Source organism: Thermochaetoides thermophila (genome assembly GCF_000221225.1).
Source record: "Thermochaetoides thermophila DSM 1495 unplaced genomic scaffold scf7180000011821, whole genome shotgun sequence".
Taxonomy (NCBI): Eukaryota; Fungi; Ascomycota; class Sordariomycetes; order Sordariales; family Chaetomiaceae; genus Thermochaetoides; species Thermochaetoides thermophila.
Genome location: NW_006383037.1, coordinates 1,419,827 through 1,435,321, shown reverse-complemented (window position 1 = coordinate 1,435,321; position 15,495 = coordinate 1,419,827). Strand labels below are relative to the sequence as shown.

The window sequence follows — 15,495 nt, the reverse complement described above, 5'->3', positions numbered from 1 at the left end:
TTCTCTTTTGTCCTCCTCCGACGCCTCCGTCTGCTCATTCTTTCACTGTGGAAGGGTATTTGATCCCCATCCAATACGTATATGGTAGGAGACACACTTCACGCATTCTACGCCGCCAATATCATATCAACAGCATTAAATTTGTTACCTGCCTAGCTTTGCGATGTGCTATGCAATGCTATGCCATGCAATGGTGTGGTATGGTTATGGTATCATCAATATCATCCAATCAAGCCCAAGCCCACCCGCCCATCCAGGTTACCTTCCCAAGTCATTCTTTTCATAACGACTCAACGCCAGCACTTCACCACCTAGCTACCCAACCCTACTTTTCTCCAAGATGCTGCTACATACAGGAATGCCGTGAAACATGGACCGAGAAATATTCCTTTAGAGAAAGTTGACCGAAGAGAAGCCAAAGGAACGAAAAAAAAAAAGAGCAAAAACTTACTAAAAGAGGTATAGAAGCAGAAAAAATCGCAATCCATATCCTATCCGTAGATGACGCCTTGAAAGAATTCAAGCTCCCTCCCTACATTACCTTGAAATCATCCCCAGCTAATACCGTCTCATTTCACATCAACCCACTCAAAACAACCCTCCCAATCCCCGCAACCTCTGCCCTGGCTCCCGCCCGACTTGTCTCCTCGAACTCCTTAATAACCCCCTGCACAAGCAACTTCCTAACCTTCGAATCGGCCTTGGCAAACAGCTCCCCCACGGGCCCACTACACGCCTGCGGCGTCGGCACCAGCGCCAGTAGCCGATTGTACGTATCAATCAGCACGTCGCACAGCGTAGCAAAGGTCTCGAAAAAGTCAGGGTCGAAGGGCAGTGTCGGCGTCAAAAGGTGAGTGTACTCCTCGCCGGGGAGGAGGTCTAGCGAGTCGTGGGCTGCCGGGGAAGAGAAGGCCATGACGCCGGCTGTTTCGGCGGTTGGGCCAGCGGAGCCAGGGGCTGTGCCGGTTGCTGAGCTGGTTGCGGATGCGCTTGTGCCGGAGGCGACCGTACCCGTGTTGGAGTCGACTAGTTCTAGGGCAGACATGCCTCCGGAAAGGGAATCTCCCGTATCGCGGCCGGCGGCAGAACTACTGCGGCGACCTTTTGAGACGGGGGCAGCGGCGCGGCGAAACATTTGCGGGAGACGGGCACGAGCGAGGGTGGAGGGGGGTTGGCCTGTTTCTGAGTGGTTTTGTTGGAAGGAGTCAAATTCGGTTAGGAGATGGTTCAGGCTGCGCAGGAAATCGACGGGATGGTTGGAGTTGAGGTCGATGACGGCAGGCAGGGAGATGCCAAGCAAGAGGTAATTGGTTGCGCGGCGTGCCAGTTTGCGGCTGTCGAAGTAGGGCATGCGTTGAAGGTCAGGCTTGTCGAACAGGAGCGTGTTGAACCAGTAGATGTGGCCTTCGTGACTGGGAAGTGTTAGCTTTCTTCGAGAGGGAAGATTGAGAGCAAGCTTACGCCTTGCGCAGGTAATCCAATGTCGATATCCTCTTGTTCACCGTCTCCTGAATATGCTGATGCAGCACAGCGAGTTCATTCTGCTGCGCAGTAGCACTGCTCATAAGCATTGCTGTCGCAGGCCCCTGGATGGGGTACCCCGAGATGGGAGTGACCGCGCCGCGGCTAAGCATCTTGGAGAGGCCCTCGGCTGGGGCAGTGCCTCCTTGCTGCTGCTGGATCGACTCGGGGCCAGAGACCGAGGTAGTCTGGCCGTCTCCGGCGAGCTGAATCGAAGGGAGGGGCGGTTGTCCAGGTGCCTGGGTGACGGGGCTCGATGGGGATGAGGAGCGCGAGCTGGCTCTGCGGCGGGTAAAGTGCAGCGAGGGTTTGCGGTTGAAAGTCTTGCGGTCTTTGTCTCTTTCTCGGTCACGAGAGATAAGGCTGGTCAACGAACTGAGGGCGCTGAGAGGATTGAGTGGGCGCCCGGGAGGGCTAGTCAGGACGGTGTTTGTTGTGGTTGTGCTGGCGATGCGGTTGAGGTGGGAGAAGTTGTCCTGGTCCGAGCTTGTCGGAGGTCGCGACCGCACAGGCGATCTGGACGTGGGCGACGACGGAATGCTCGATGGGGCGCTCTCGTGCGTGCTCTTAGTGCTGGTACTGGGGCAAGTGCTGACGGTGCTGACGGTACTGCTGCTGGCGGTAGTGTCCTTGTCCTCTCTGCTCTCTCTGTCTCTACCTGCGGTAGTTGTGTTGTTGCCGTTTGTGCTGTTGTTGGAGCCCCCGCTAAAGAGACCCGACAAGAAAGGGGCAGCCGCCTGCATGGAGAAGGGTCAAGGGCGAGGGTTGTTGTCGCACCTCGCGTATGATTCCCGATCCGGTAGCGGTACCTCGTGGCCTGGTTAGCGCCTCCAATTGCGCTCTACGATTCGCTGCGCTTGCGCTGTCGCGCTGGATTGGGCAGGAGCCGCTGAGGGCGACAGAGCAGCCAGTCAGAGGAGAGGTTGAGGAAGGAATTTCAAGTTCGAGTGCTCTTAAGACTGTAAGAGACTGATGCAGAATAGCATAAAGAAACGGGATTAAAGCGTTTTGTGATATGTGGTTTGGTGTTTACCTTGATGCTGAACCTGTTTCAACAGCCCGGACCAGCTTGGGGTACTTGTTCACAGTAAGGCTCTGATGACAAGCTGCACTGTGCTGGCATTCACCCAAGCTCAAGCTTTCGAAACTGATGCCGTAGAACAATGGCTTCTTCAGAGCTTCCAGTTCTTCCCCAACAACAAGACGTCAAGAAACACAAACAATTGAGACACAACTGATGATTCCTATCCCAAAACCTTATATATCCCCAAAACCCTCGCCTGCCAAGCTCAGCCTTGCCAGCAAAACGGTTTCAAAAGAGGGAATTTTCTGCTTCCCTAACCGCTCCTATAGGTCGCCGCCTTTCTATTTCTCCATCGCAGGCCTTCTTGAACCCCGTAACGTTGCAACGTCGTTCCAACCAACTACACTATCATCTGCCCTCCGCTCCATCCGCCGACGCCGGGTGATCGCCGTGCCGTGGCGGTCAGAGCAGATCGTCAGTCCGCTGGCAAGGGTTGCGCGGTTAGCCAGTGGGCACTACGCTGGGCGTGGGAAATTCTACACTTCGTATCAAATGCAAGCGGTTTACCGCTTTTTGGAGGAGACACAAAGGGAAGAAGGCTCAAAAAAAGAAAAGACCCACGTGACAAGTTGATTCTGGTTGGTGAGTATGGTCAAGAAGATGCAAGAGAGTTGAGGAGAGTGAAGTAGAAGACCCCGTAGACATTGTGATACTGCACGGTGTGCTTTGAAGGCTGGGCGGTGTGGGGGAGGGGCAGCTCGGCTCGCCCTCCAAGACCAAGAGGGAGCACCCCACCCAACCTTCATGGCCGAACTCAACACCATCGCTGTTCCACCGGCATGATACCAAAGCATTGCTTGTGACTTTCGCATCACATTGCTAATTGTTTGCCTATTCCTGTCCCAAGTCACGCAGTAGTAGTTGTTTCCCCTCAAAAAGCAGCCTTTAGAAGCTTTTCCCCCCAAGCTCAGTCGCAACCATTCCAACACAATGGCTTCCGACCCCAAACATCCCCCAGGAGAACCAGCCCCTGAGCTGCTGGAAGGCCGGCTCTGGGTCGACGGCTGCTTTGATTTCTTTCATCATGGCAAGCCCCCCTGACCCTACCCTCCCTACCTCCCGAACAAGAGCCAAATATCCCTAACCCCTACTTTCCAGGCCATGCCGGCGCCGTCGTCCAAGCCCGACAGCTCGGTGACGAGCTCTACGTCGGCGTGCACTCCGACGAAGCAATCCTCGAAAACAAAGGCCCAACCGTCATGAACCTGCGCGAGCGTCTCCTTGCCACCGACGCCTGCCGCTGGGTAACCCGTTCCATCCCCTACGCTCCCTATGTCACCCAGCTTGACTGGATCACCCACTTCGGCTGCAAATACGTCGTGCACGGCGACGACATCACATCAGATGGGTCTGGGGAGGACTGCTATCGGTTTGTGAAAGCCGCTGGGAGGTTCAAGGTAGTTAAGCGCACGCCGGCGATCTCGACGACGGATCTTGTGGGGAGGATGTTGTTGTGCACGAAGGGACATTTTATTCGGTCGTTGGAGAAGATGTTGGAAGGGGAGGAAGGCCCAGGCGCGTCGGAGGAGGAGAGGAAGGCGAACGGGGAGGCGATGAGGGAGAGGATAAGGTTGTATGCGACAGACGAAACGGCGAAGAAGCCTTGGGTGGATGTCTGGTTTTGGTCGGAGGGCAAGGGACAGTGTAAGGAGTTGTTTAAAGGAATTGGGCCAAGACCCGGGCAGAGGATTGTTTATGTGGATGGAGGGTTTGATTTGTTTTCGAGCGGGCATATTCAGTTTTTGAAGTTGGTTATTCAGGAGGAGGAAAAGCTGGCTAGGGAGAGGGGGTGGTATGAGGAGAAGGCTGTGAAGGAGAGGAAGAAGAGCGGGGGAGACTATGGCCCGGTCTATGTGGTTGCTGGTGTCCATGATGACAATGTCATCAATGAGTGGAAGGGCGTCAACTATCCCATTATGAACATTTATGAGCGTGGGCTGTGTGTCCTACAGTGCAAGGTATGTTGAGCATATCAGCTTTTGCAGGACTTCGCTGATAGCGGCAGTACGTCAACGCGGTCATTTTCGGCGCTCCCTTCGTCCCGTCCAAGGAGTACCTCACGTCCCTCCCCTGGGGCACACCAGACGCCGTCTATCACGGCCCAACCTCCTTCATGGAGTTCACTGAGGACGTCTACATCGCGCCAAAGGAGATGGGCATATACCGCGAGATCGGTCACCACGAGTTCGAGGACGTCAACGCTGGCACAATCGTGCAGCGCATCATGAAGAGTAGGGACCAGTATGAGGCCCGCCAGAAGGCCAAGCTTAAGAAGGCTGAGATTGAGGCTGCCCACAAGCAGCGGGAGCTCGAGCAGCAGCGGTGAGAAACTGACTAGCTTTATCGACCAGTTCCTCCACCATCATTACAAGGTAGGTTTGGGATTCAACCAGGGTATAGGATAAAAAGTTGGGTTACAGAAAGAGAGGGCTTCAACAGGCCCAGCGTTGCTAGACAGCTTGGGATAGGATAGATTACGTACTATTTAATTGCTCAACCCACTTGAAGACAGTCCATCAGATACCATAACGCATTTGAGTCCTCACTGGGTCGCGCGACGATTTACGCCGGCGTTGCCTCGGAGCTTGACTCTATTTAATGGTTTTCTCATCACCTGAACTGCCCCTGTCATCGATCCTTTAGTCCGTCACGCGACGCCATCAGCAGCAGCAGCAAGACAACAACAGCGGTCTGAGACACAAGGGCCTCCCGCGAGACCTAGAGTTTCCACCTGTCCCGACCAGTTGTGTCCAACTAACCAACTCCTACAACGTCTCGAACGGACAAAAAGATCAAAAAGACAGATAAGTGGTTATGAAGCCCCCCTCGCACCAAGAATGAGCCCCGTCGAGTCACCCGGCAACATGTTTCCATGCCACCAGGCAATCGCATATCTATAGATCATGACGAACTCTCTCGAGCCACCTTTAATCGCTCCCAGTCCCTACCTAACCAACGGCAGCAAAACCGTCCAATCGAAACCCCGTTACCCTCTCAACCCCCCCATAAACCCGACAAGCTAGACAACCCCCCTCCCCAGGCCAGAGCGCGGACTCATATCTTCGTCCATGTGGTCTCCAACCCAGTGAAAGAGCAGGGCTACCAAAGCAAGCAGAAGAGAGGCAAGAAGGGTCGTGAGTCTCGACTTTGGAATAGACGGGCTGGGCGGTTGAAGGTCGAACTGGAGAACAGAGGTGTCGGTCGAGATCAGCCGCTGTGCTTCTATGGCGGCGCGTTTCCGCGGCCGTTTTTTCAGCGTCCAAGAGACGAGAAAGGAACGGTTGTCCGGGGACTTTCCCCAAAGCTTGTTTGCGAAAGAGTTGAAAACTCTCTCCGTGTGTGAACTTCGAATAGCGATTGTTTGGACGAGGGGGGCCTGGAAGAGGAAAGGGTAAAGAGAAGTGGGAGCAATCGTCAAGAAATTTTTTATGGACGGAGAGGTGGGATGTGGGGCTGGTCTGTGCGCGCTTAATCGATGGTGGGGAGTGTTGGATTACGGTCCGCCGTACATAATCTGAGTCGTTCAGGCTGTCTTCGACTTGAGCTTTGGAAGAGAGCTTTTGCAAAAGAAAAGAAATGAGAAGTGAATTAATTGGATCTGGGTTGGTAACAAACTGGCACTTTCCCACAAGAACTCTGAGATCGGAACAGCTTGGATTTGGCGGCCAGACATATCCAACCAAGGAGATTCAGTAGTCTGTGTTTGGTGATTATGGGATTGTCTGGAGAGTCGGTGTTATGGAAAGAATAATAAATAGATTTTTCTGTTCAGAGAGTGTCTTTTTGGCACGTTGGAGAGGGAAAAAAGTCAAGGCTCATTGTGTCCTGCTTGTGACAGGGAGACGCAAAGGTTTCAGACCTCTTCCCATGCGCCTAAGCAGGCTTCGAGTCACTTCAAGAAATTTTGGAAAAAGGCTATTGCGACGTCATCAGATGTAGTCGAATAGTTAAAAGAAAGAGCAGCTCATTGGACTTCGGATGACTGACGAGATTATCATGTCTGTCTTGTTGTTGAGCAAGTCAAGCAATTTTTGCTCTCGGAGCTCAAAGTTTCTTGATGTTGCCCCGCCGTGCAGCCAAGGACCTGCTATCTAGACCTACCCCGGTGTATTGATAACAATGCCGCCTGGGATCAAGTTCTCAACCCGGAGCGAGACGCTTCACGAGCCATCCTATCACTGCCTGCCTCGCGGCAAAGCCATCACCAACCCCCAAGCGACAGCGCCAGTTTACCGGGTGTTGGTACTAATAATCAAAACGATAGCGGGGAAGCGCGACAACCAGCTTCCCGAACCTTTGCCGCGGCGCGACCGCGTCTACGACGAAGCAACGCGGACCACTACTTTGACGAACCACAACAACAGACCGTCCAGCCGCGCGCATCGCTTCCGTTTAACGTAGGATTCATCACGATGGCGGGCCTCTTCGGCACGACGACGTCGACGACGACCAGCACGCTGGGCGATCTCAAAAACGACGTAGAGCTGGGCAGCCCGCCGGAGGATAGCATCACTGACCTGTCCTTCAATCCTAATCCCAACGACCCCAAGGACTTCCTGGCGGTTTCCAGCTGGGACAAGAAGGTGCGCGTGTATGAGATCGCTGCGAACGGCCAGAACCAGGGAAAAGTGCAAATGGAGCATGAGGGGCCTGTTTTTGCTGTAGATTTCTTTAAGGTCAGTCCAGTCCTTTAACCTAGAAGCATCCATCCTATTCGTTTGCTAATACAGACCAGGACGGCACCAAGGTCATCTCGGCCGGCGCCGACAAGCAGGCCAAGGTGCTCGACCTAGCGTCGGGCCAGGCCATGCAGGTTGCTGCACACGACGCGCCGATCCGCTGCGTCAAGTACTTCGAGGCGGGAGGCACGCCGATGGCTGTGACGGGCTCGTGGGACAAGACCATCAAGTATTGGGACTTCCGCAGCGCGACGCCCGCCGGCACCGTGCAGTGCCAGGAACGCGTGTACACGATGGATGTTAAGGAGAACCTGCTAGTAATCGGCACGGCGGACCGCTACATTGACGTCATCAACCTAAAGGAGCCCGTCAAGTTTTACAAGACCCTGCAGAGCCCGCTCAAGTGGCAGACTCGGGTGGTGAGCTGCTTTACCGACTCTCAGGGATTTGCGATCGGCAGTATTGAGGGCCGCTGCGCGATTCAATATGTTGAGGACAAGGATCAGAGGTGAGTTCCTCTTGCATCTCCCTTCCTTTCTTTTTTGTAGCACATAGCTGACAAGTATCCAGCATGAACTTCTCCTTCAAATGCCACCGCGACACCCCGCAAAATAACGTGACCAACGTGCACGCGGTCAACGCCATCTCCTTCCACCCGCAACACGGCACGTTTAGCACGGCCGGTAGCGACGGTACCTTCCACTTCTGGGACAAGGACGCGAAGCATCGGCTCAAGGGCTACCCGAATGTGGGTGGCAGCATTACGGCAACCAAGTTCAACCGCAACGGCACCATATTTGCGTACGCCATCAGCTACGACTGGTCCAAGGGCTACCAGGGAAACACGGCCAACTATCCGACTAAGGTCATGCTGCATCCTGTGTTGGGCGACGAGTGCAAGCCGCGTCCGAGTGTTAAGAAGAGGTAAGGTGCGGGTGCGAGGGGAGATGGATGAGGATTAGAGAAACCGGGAAAGAGAGGGCTGTGGTGTAATGAGATAACAGAGATTACATATTTACGGCATGAGCCTGGTTCTTGGGCTAGGAAGGATGCCTATGGAATATGATACCAGTGCTTGTGGCTGGAACAACCTGGGATAATAGCGGTGTGATTCCTGGAGCTGGCAGGATTACAGAGGACTTGCAGCTGAGTACGCGTGGCAAGGTGGTATCGGGCTGGGTAAGCAGGTAGCTAGCAACTTACGAGTAAACAAAACACCCATCAGACAGCTTCACGAATAATCGTTTTCTGCAGTGTAGTCAAGATCTGAACCAAAGAATGGTAGCAATGTTCATTAAAAGCAGATATATGCTATCAATAATCCAGCGACGATTTTTGCCCGCGGTTGAGCTGGGGCAAGAGACCCTGTTTTGTGTGCCTTAGTTGACCATCGAGATGATACAATCTTGGACTTGTTCATAGCTAGGCATGTAATGAAGTCATCAAGACCCATCGTCTGTCCGTTTGTCTTGTCATCAGTCCCTTTTCCGGGAGGAGCTCAGGAAACCGCTGCGAAAAGCAAAAACAAAGAAGAGCTGAGCAGATAGGTAGGTAGTAGCAAAACAAGAGCTCATGGCTCAAAAGTGAAGACATCTATGACCCGGGAACCAGCCCGTCCCTCGCACCCTCAAGCCGCCGGCGCAGGCCCGCTTTTCCCCTGTTTCCCCTCCGCACCAAATATATCCTCCATCAGCCCCTTCCACATATCCCGTATCATACCCTGCCCCAGCTCAGGAGCTTGTTCTTCTTCACGGCCAAGCAAATGCGCGAACTTGAGCTCAACGCCATCAATCCCGATGCCCATCCCCTCGGCCTCGGTCAAAGCCGACGGAAGCACGGTCTGTGGATCGGAGGCAACCACCACGATCTCACTGGCCGGCACAGGGGAAGGTTCCGGCTCGACGGGACGGAATTGGGGCGGGGGAGGAACACGGTTGTCCGGAAGAAGGGGCACCCGGATGAAGTCCGTCGAGTCCTCGGCCGGCTCGGCCCACAGGTTGGGAAGGACCATGCGGTCCATGGTAATGGGTGGCGCGGGTTTGGGTTTGGGAGCGGAGTGGTGAAAGGTTTGCATGAAGGGGAGGGGCTTGCTACGGCGCGGGAGGGTATTGTTGACTGCTGAGGGACGGTGGGGGGAGGAGGTGCTGGTTGTGGAGTACTGGACGGGTTGATGTTAGTGGTTTGCTGCTTTTATAGATGGTAGGCTTAACAAGGGACAGAATGTAACGTACGTTTGCAGTTGCGTTGGTTTCTTCGTCAGCAGGAAGTTTTGATTTCCTTGACGCACCAGCCAAAGTCTTAGATGTATTGTGGAGGAGCTGGCTGGGCCGGGAAACAGCAGGGGTTGTGCTGAATGCACGGGCAAGTCTGGACATCGGGGCGATTCTGGATGACATTGTGATGGTTGTGTGTGTAGTTGTGTATAGAGTTGGAGAGAAAGAGAGCCTGGTTGAGAAAGCTACAAGCTCAGGGTACAAGTGTTTGGTTTGTTGAGTGGTTTGAGTTGCGAGTGGACGGTTGTGGAGTTGGTGAGCTGGTCTGATTTAACTGGCTTGATGCAATTGACTTGGCTAAAAACAACTTGGACAGCTGATGCTGCACACACTGAGACAGTAATATGGGAATTGGATGGATGGGAGGGAAGCAGAGTCAATGTGGTTGGGGGAGGATGGGAAGCTGGGTATAAGTCGATTTCTCAACGGCCTCTCGGACCTCCACTGGGCGTGCTGGGGTGGTGCTGGGAATCTGGATCACAGTGGATTCTGGGCTGAAGCGGATGCAGTCACTGGGGTATGGTCCTGTTGGTGGCTCGTTGCTTGTCCGCTGGGCTGCTGGGGAATTTCTCACCCAGCCGTGCGACGTGGGCCTCTGGGATCCATCCAGGCGTGTCCAGATGTTCCCGTGGATGGGTGTGGATGGAATTGACATGGCGAACTCCATCAGCACTGAGAGTCGTGACTGTGACTCTTCAACGCAAGCTCCAGACAACCCACCAATCCACTCCGATCGCCGTCGCCAGCAAGTGCGAGAACCGCTGCCGCGTTTCCCTGCTTCCAGATTATCTTCATCAACGCCTAATTATCTCTACATTGAGTTGGACTACGGTGTGGATGGCGAGCTGCGACTGTGACTCGACGCGGTGGTTGCACTGCAGTTTGGAGACCATTCAAAGACGACGTCTTGGGAAGAGCTTTCGGTACATCCCGGGACCGTCCTGGCTCATGAGCCGATGTCTGGCTGGAATCGTGCCTCTTTGACACTGCAAAAAATAAAATAAAATAAAATAAAATAAAATAAAAATAAAGCTAAGATGGGGTCCTGCTTATACTCTACAAACGCTCTGGAGCACAGTGTCCAGTTAGTGTCCGGTGTCACTTAGAGTGTTCCTTTGTCCTATCCATCTTGCCTGTGCCACCGCCATTACAGCTCCGTATCGCTGGCCTTGTGTTTTCGCATCAGTTTCCAATCTATCCATTCCATCGACACTTGACAACTTGTCAAGAAGCGAACTGTCGCTTCTGATTTCTCTTTTTTCCTCACAGCCGCCTTTTTTACGTTCCTGGCGCCCCAATCGATCTTCCCAACGATCGGGACCCAGACTCTCACCCATGTCAATTGCCTGTCAAAGACAGTTGTTGAGGAGAGCTCGGGCCACGCGGCGTCCTGTCCACCAGGCGGGCCCTGGAGGCGGTCAACCTTAACCTCCCTTAACTGAACGCCCGCTTCCTTATCTGGTTTAGCGCGCGCCCGGGGCCCTGGTCAACAATTTCTTGCAGCGACTGCCGATTCCGGAGGATCATCATGGCCGCTGTGAGAGAGAGACGATCTTCATCAACCGCCAACCTTTTCTTCAGCGTCGCGTCCTGGACACGCAAGTCACCTGAGGGTGTGGTGTCGCGACGGAAACCCAGTCACATTCTGGATCAAACCGACAAATCCCCGATAGATCCCTGGCCGGCGTCCAACAATGCCCCGCATTTCGAGGGGACTCCCCCATGGGAGCGCCAGTTCCAGACTCTGTCAACCGCGTCATTCACCGGGATTTACTGCGACGAGAACGGTTGCAACTCTTCTTCAGAACTTCTCCTTCTTCCCAGCTCCAGCTCCGTACCTCCGTTTGACAGACAATTGCCGAAGGGAGATGTGCGACGGACGACGGCTTCTTAATGCTGTCCGGTCCTCCCAGCGCCACTTTTGAACACTGGGGTTAGGGTTTGTTAAGGTTTCTAATATTTCTCTTACCAAACGCTCGGCTCCCCGTCGGTTCTGGGGAAGTGGATGACAACAGTGTCGAAACATCTGGGGCATGCACACTCGTGCCCTCGTGCAGGGAGGGCCGGGTGGCCCGGTTGTTTTCCGAGGTACAAAACTCAAAACGCTATCATTTGGGGCCTATGCCAAGCCTACAGAGCCGCAATTCCTCGGTCTCCCTCTCAGTACGACTGTGACTCACGGCCAGTTCCAGCAAAGCAGGGAGAGCTGGTAGCGAGCAAGAGAGAAGCACATGCAACATGTACGAACGGATCGCTGGAAGAGAAACAGTGAAGGATGATGAGGGACAAGCTGGTCCCTGATTTCGCGCCTGAATTCAGGAGTGGAACTGCCAGAACATCCCACATGAATCCCGACCCCCGCACTTCACATGAGAGCCTCTACGAACGGGCGATCTGCTAAAGTCTGGAGAACATCTGGAGAAGAGCAGGGAAGAAAACTCCACACTTTGTTTGGGTTCCCTCTTACCCGAGCGTCTGCCGTTGCTGCCGAGCACTCCATTTCAGTGCTTCCCTGCTGACTCAAGCGCGTCAAGCTCGACAACAATGAGCCGAACACCGAGATCGCTTCGTTCGCTTCCAGGAATACCGGGTTCTTTGTCCTCTGCGTGCGATTGTTGGAAGCCAGGCGCATTTGTTGACTTTCTTAGGCGTCGTCACATACATGGTAACTGTTCTGGGACGGAGTGGATGGTGTTCATGCTTGACATCGTGGCAGCGAGTGCTCGCTTCTAGTCCTCCTCAATGTGCGTCCTCGCCTTTGGGTCATCTGTTTTGGGTGTTTGTTTTCTTTCATAGCTTCTCTTGAGTCTTTGTCTTCGATGACTCCCCATTCTGATCCTCGATTCCTTCGTATGGGCCCCAAACACCTCTCTTGACTTCCAAGGATCCTCTTTCAATCTGAAGGTCTGAAGGACACGTGATTTTATGATTTCGAGCCCGTTTGACCCCATACCCACAGTCAGCCGCTCCTGGATGGCCTAGCCTGTCCCCAAAGTACGCCTTTCGGCCCGCATGGGACAATCCCTTTGCACGTTGAGCCGATCCAATCCGCTGGGACACATCTTGACAATGCTGAATGAGCAATATGAAACCTTAGCAGGATAGCTTGCGCCGGCAGTTGAAGGTTAGCGTCGTGGGGGGGCAGCCCCAGAGATGCCCATTGTCCCCGCTGTACCGAGGAGCGTAGCCGCTTCTCGATCATATCGTCGATGGGCTGAAACAGATTTTAAGTGGGTTCATGGCGCCATTGGGAAGACTGGTGGTGTTTGGTTGATTCTCTGACATAGTTGTTGGGGAACTAGTAAGCCCAGAGAGCCCAGAGTTGGACTCATTGATGTTTACTGACATCTCTGTTGACGGATTGACTGGAATTTCCCTGGATGACTACGTAAAGGTGAGACATCATGGAAATATGAAGCTCGCTCACCTGTTTCTTTCTCGTACAACCTATACGAATGATCCTGAGTTAGAGCCAGGCGATCCTGAGTTCAGTTTCACCCACCATGCTCACTGACCAAAGCACTCCCAGAAATATCTGCTGTCGTCTCAGAGTTGGCTTTGTCCCCTATCCTGCCAATTGGCTACTTGCCCGTCCGCATCATCAGGGGCAGTTCCAAAATGCTCCCAGCAATCATTTTGGCCCGTCAAGAGGGCGATGAAACAACGAAAATGCATTTGGCCTTGAAAGCAATCCCTATGGTGATTCTCAGTGCAATACGGTTTCATTTCCCTAAGGTCTCTTCCGTGCGATGTGCTAGTCTACAATCTACCCTTTCCTCCTACGTAGGTCCCTGGAGAATGCATTGCGCTGTAACGGTCAAGCAATTCCTGCAATTTATCCCGCGGGTGCCTAGCAGCGTGATCCATCATGGTGTACGCACCATTTGTCCTTGCACGTGAAGTCAATTGCAAGTTGTTTGCATAACAATTCTAGGCATTCAATCTCCCACCAGCCGCATGCGTTCGATACAGCCACATGCAAAGGGGCGGGTCTTCATTGATCACGGCAATTGATGTCAGCTGAGGGAGACCCAAGATTATCTGGTCGCATCAACCGAACAATGCTTCATTGCTTTTGTGGAGCATCGTGTCTCCATCATCCTGGACATTGATGGGGATCATGGGGCGGTAAAGGAATGCCTGAATAGAACTCTAGTTTTTCTCTTATATAGAACGAGTTGTGGCTTGATGATAATTGTAACAGTCGAGAAGAAGCTTCAAGGCGAATGCATTTCCGGTTCCAGTTTCTGTTTGCAGGCACTCCTCCAGCTCAACATGGGATTAAATCTGGTTCATGCCTGGTATATCCAAAAGCATCTCGGCAATGGAAAAGGATCCATTTCCAACAGCTTGTTTGAAAAGATCCTGAAATCCCAACTTTCTCAGTTCGTGATGTGCCGTGTTAGATTTAAGACCTGCTTTGATGCTATTGATCAACATCTAACATGTGCTCTTACGAGCATTCTGGACAGCATAGAACAAGGGACTTCGTTTAAACGCATCTTTTGTGTGGATCAGCGTTCCGGAAGACGTTTGGAAAACAATCTGAACCGTATCATTTTCCATAAAACGAGCAGCTCCATTGCAAGACCATCTAGGCTGGTGAAATCAAATGTGTCAGATCCCATCTTCTTACCAAGAGCGTGATATTTTACCAACCATATAGCTCCGCACAAGCAAAAATGATCCCTGCCAGTTCTTGTTGCCTGCCCTCAGCATCTCTACGCCTGGTAGCCGATGCGGCTATATTAGCTGGCCGCTCAAGAATAGAGCCAGATTCATCCATAGTGGTCATCACGTCCAGCATGTACTAACATCATGATGCCCATGATATGAAGAACTAAAGGCAGGATGATTGGGAAAATCAAGCCAGTTTGGCGATTCATTCCAACAATAATCTCTAAAGTGAGCGAGTCCTCTGCAGCGGCAGTTGGGATTTCTCGCATGCACTGATGTGTGCTCGCCATGAGCAGCGTTGAGTTGCGCAGGCGACTGCTTCAGTCGTACGGGTACCAGAGCAGAAGTGGACGTAACGGTGGGAGGTCGATGTTGTTGCTCTTCTAAAGAAGGCTATTGTCCTTGGAAGCCTCATTTTTATACCTGAATACGGACATAAATCGAAGCCCTTTTTGCCCCCCCAAAATCAAACCCAAATCGAAGAGAGAAGGGAGCAAATGGAGGAGAGCGGTAGTGCAAAGGTTGGACTGGAAACATGCAACTAGGTAGTTCTCCGACTGAACAAGGCTCCCGAAGAAATGCGGGGTGTGGGGAGGATGTTGAGGTCTATTGACATATTTGTTACCAGGGACACATGTTTATACATTACCCCCATGGTTTGCCCAATGACACCACAACTCAACCGAAAAACAACGCTTTTCAGAGCAAAAAGGTGGAATAAATGGTTGGAGAATTCATTTCTTAATTATTCCAACTTTTTTTTACCAATATTAGTGATTTTGAGCAAGAAATATGTGGTTTACAGTATGAGGCCGACCAGAACCCCTGTCCAAAGGTTCGCACTAACAATTGAATAAGGGGTGAACTATAGTTCTACCCTTGAGTTTCCAGTTACCGTAAAGCTTTTCTGCGAGCCACACCCACGCTGCCTGAAGGTTCTGGACATCTGCCTGAATCAGTTTGAGCACTCTCAATTGAAGGCTGGTACTTCAGTCACTCAACTCTATTGGCTTCGTTCTCTGGCTGATACCCTTGCTGTAGCTTGCAGTAAGGACAACCTAACAAACAAACCAGGGCAGAATTAGATGCCGTGTCAAGTATATGAGTTACTCGGGGGTGACAAACAGGAAGCCGAGAGGTTCGTGTTAAGCCTAGCTACCTAATCTTACTTAGGGAGTCTTAACTATCAAGTATAACTAGTTGACCTAGCTTTTGACTCTTAATAGGAATGAGTATCTAACTTTCATAGAGGTCAAGAAGG

The 15,495-nt window shown here is 52.6% G+C and overlaps 4 protein-coding genes across 4 annotated transcripts; 2 read left to right on the top strand and 2 right to left on the bottom strand.

Annotated features, from left to right (window-relative positions):
- Window positions 1-574: 574 nt before the first annotated feature.
- CTHT_0063060 (uncharacterized protein) lies at window positions 575-2,264 on the bottom strand (the record flags this gene model as incomplete). Its single annotated transcript, XM_006696550.1, has 2 exons — window positions 575-1,412; window positions 1,462-2,264. 2 exons carry the CDS (start codon window positions 2,262-2,264, stop codon window positions 575-577), a joined length of 1,641 nt encoding a protein of 546 aa, XP_006696613.1.
- A 1,271-nt stretch (window positions 2,265-3,535) lies between these two features.
- Window positions 3,536-4,931, top strand: CTHT_0063050 (choline phosphate cytidylyltransferase-like protein; the record flags this gene model as incomplete). Its single annotated transcript, XM_006696549.1, has 3 exons — window positions 3,536-3,601; window positions 3,676-4,563; window positions 4,611-4,931. The coding sequence occupies 3 exons, from the start codon at window positions 3,536-3,538 to the stop codon at window positions 4,929-4,931; spliced, it is 1,275 nt and encodes a 424-aa protein (XP_006696612.1).
- Window positions 4,932-7,017: 2,086 nt separating this feature from the next.
- CTHT_0063040 (putative RNA export protein) lies at window positions 7,018-8,212 on the top strand (the record flags this gene model as incomplete). The annotated part of the gene is made up of 3 exons (XM_006696548.1): window positions 7,018-7,281; window positions 7,341-7,792; window positions 7,855-8,212. 3 exons carry the CDS (start codon window positions 7,018-7,020, stop codon window positions 8,210-8,212), a joined length of 1,074 nt encoding a protein of 357 aa, XP_006696611.1.
- A 699-nt stretch (window positions 8,213-8,911) lies between these two features.
- CTHT_0063030 (uncharacterized protein) lies at window positions 8,912-9,680 on the bottom strand (the record flags this gene model as incomplete). The annotated part of the gene is made up of 2 exons (XM_006696547.1): window positions 8,912-9,442; window positions 9,516-9,680. 2 exons carry the CDS (start codon window positions 9,678-9,680, stop codon window positions 8,912-8,914), a joined length of 696 nt encoding a protein of 231 aa, XP_006696610.1.
- Between the last annotated feature and the right edge of the window lie 5,815 nt (window positions 9,681-15,495).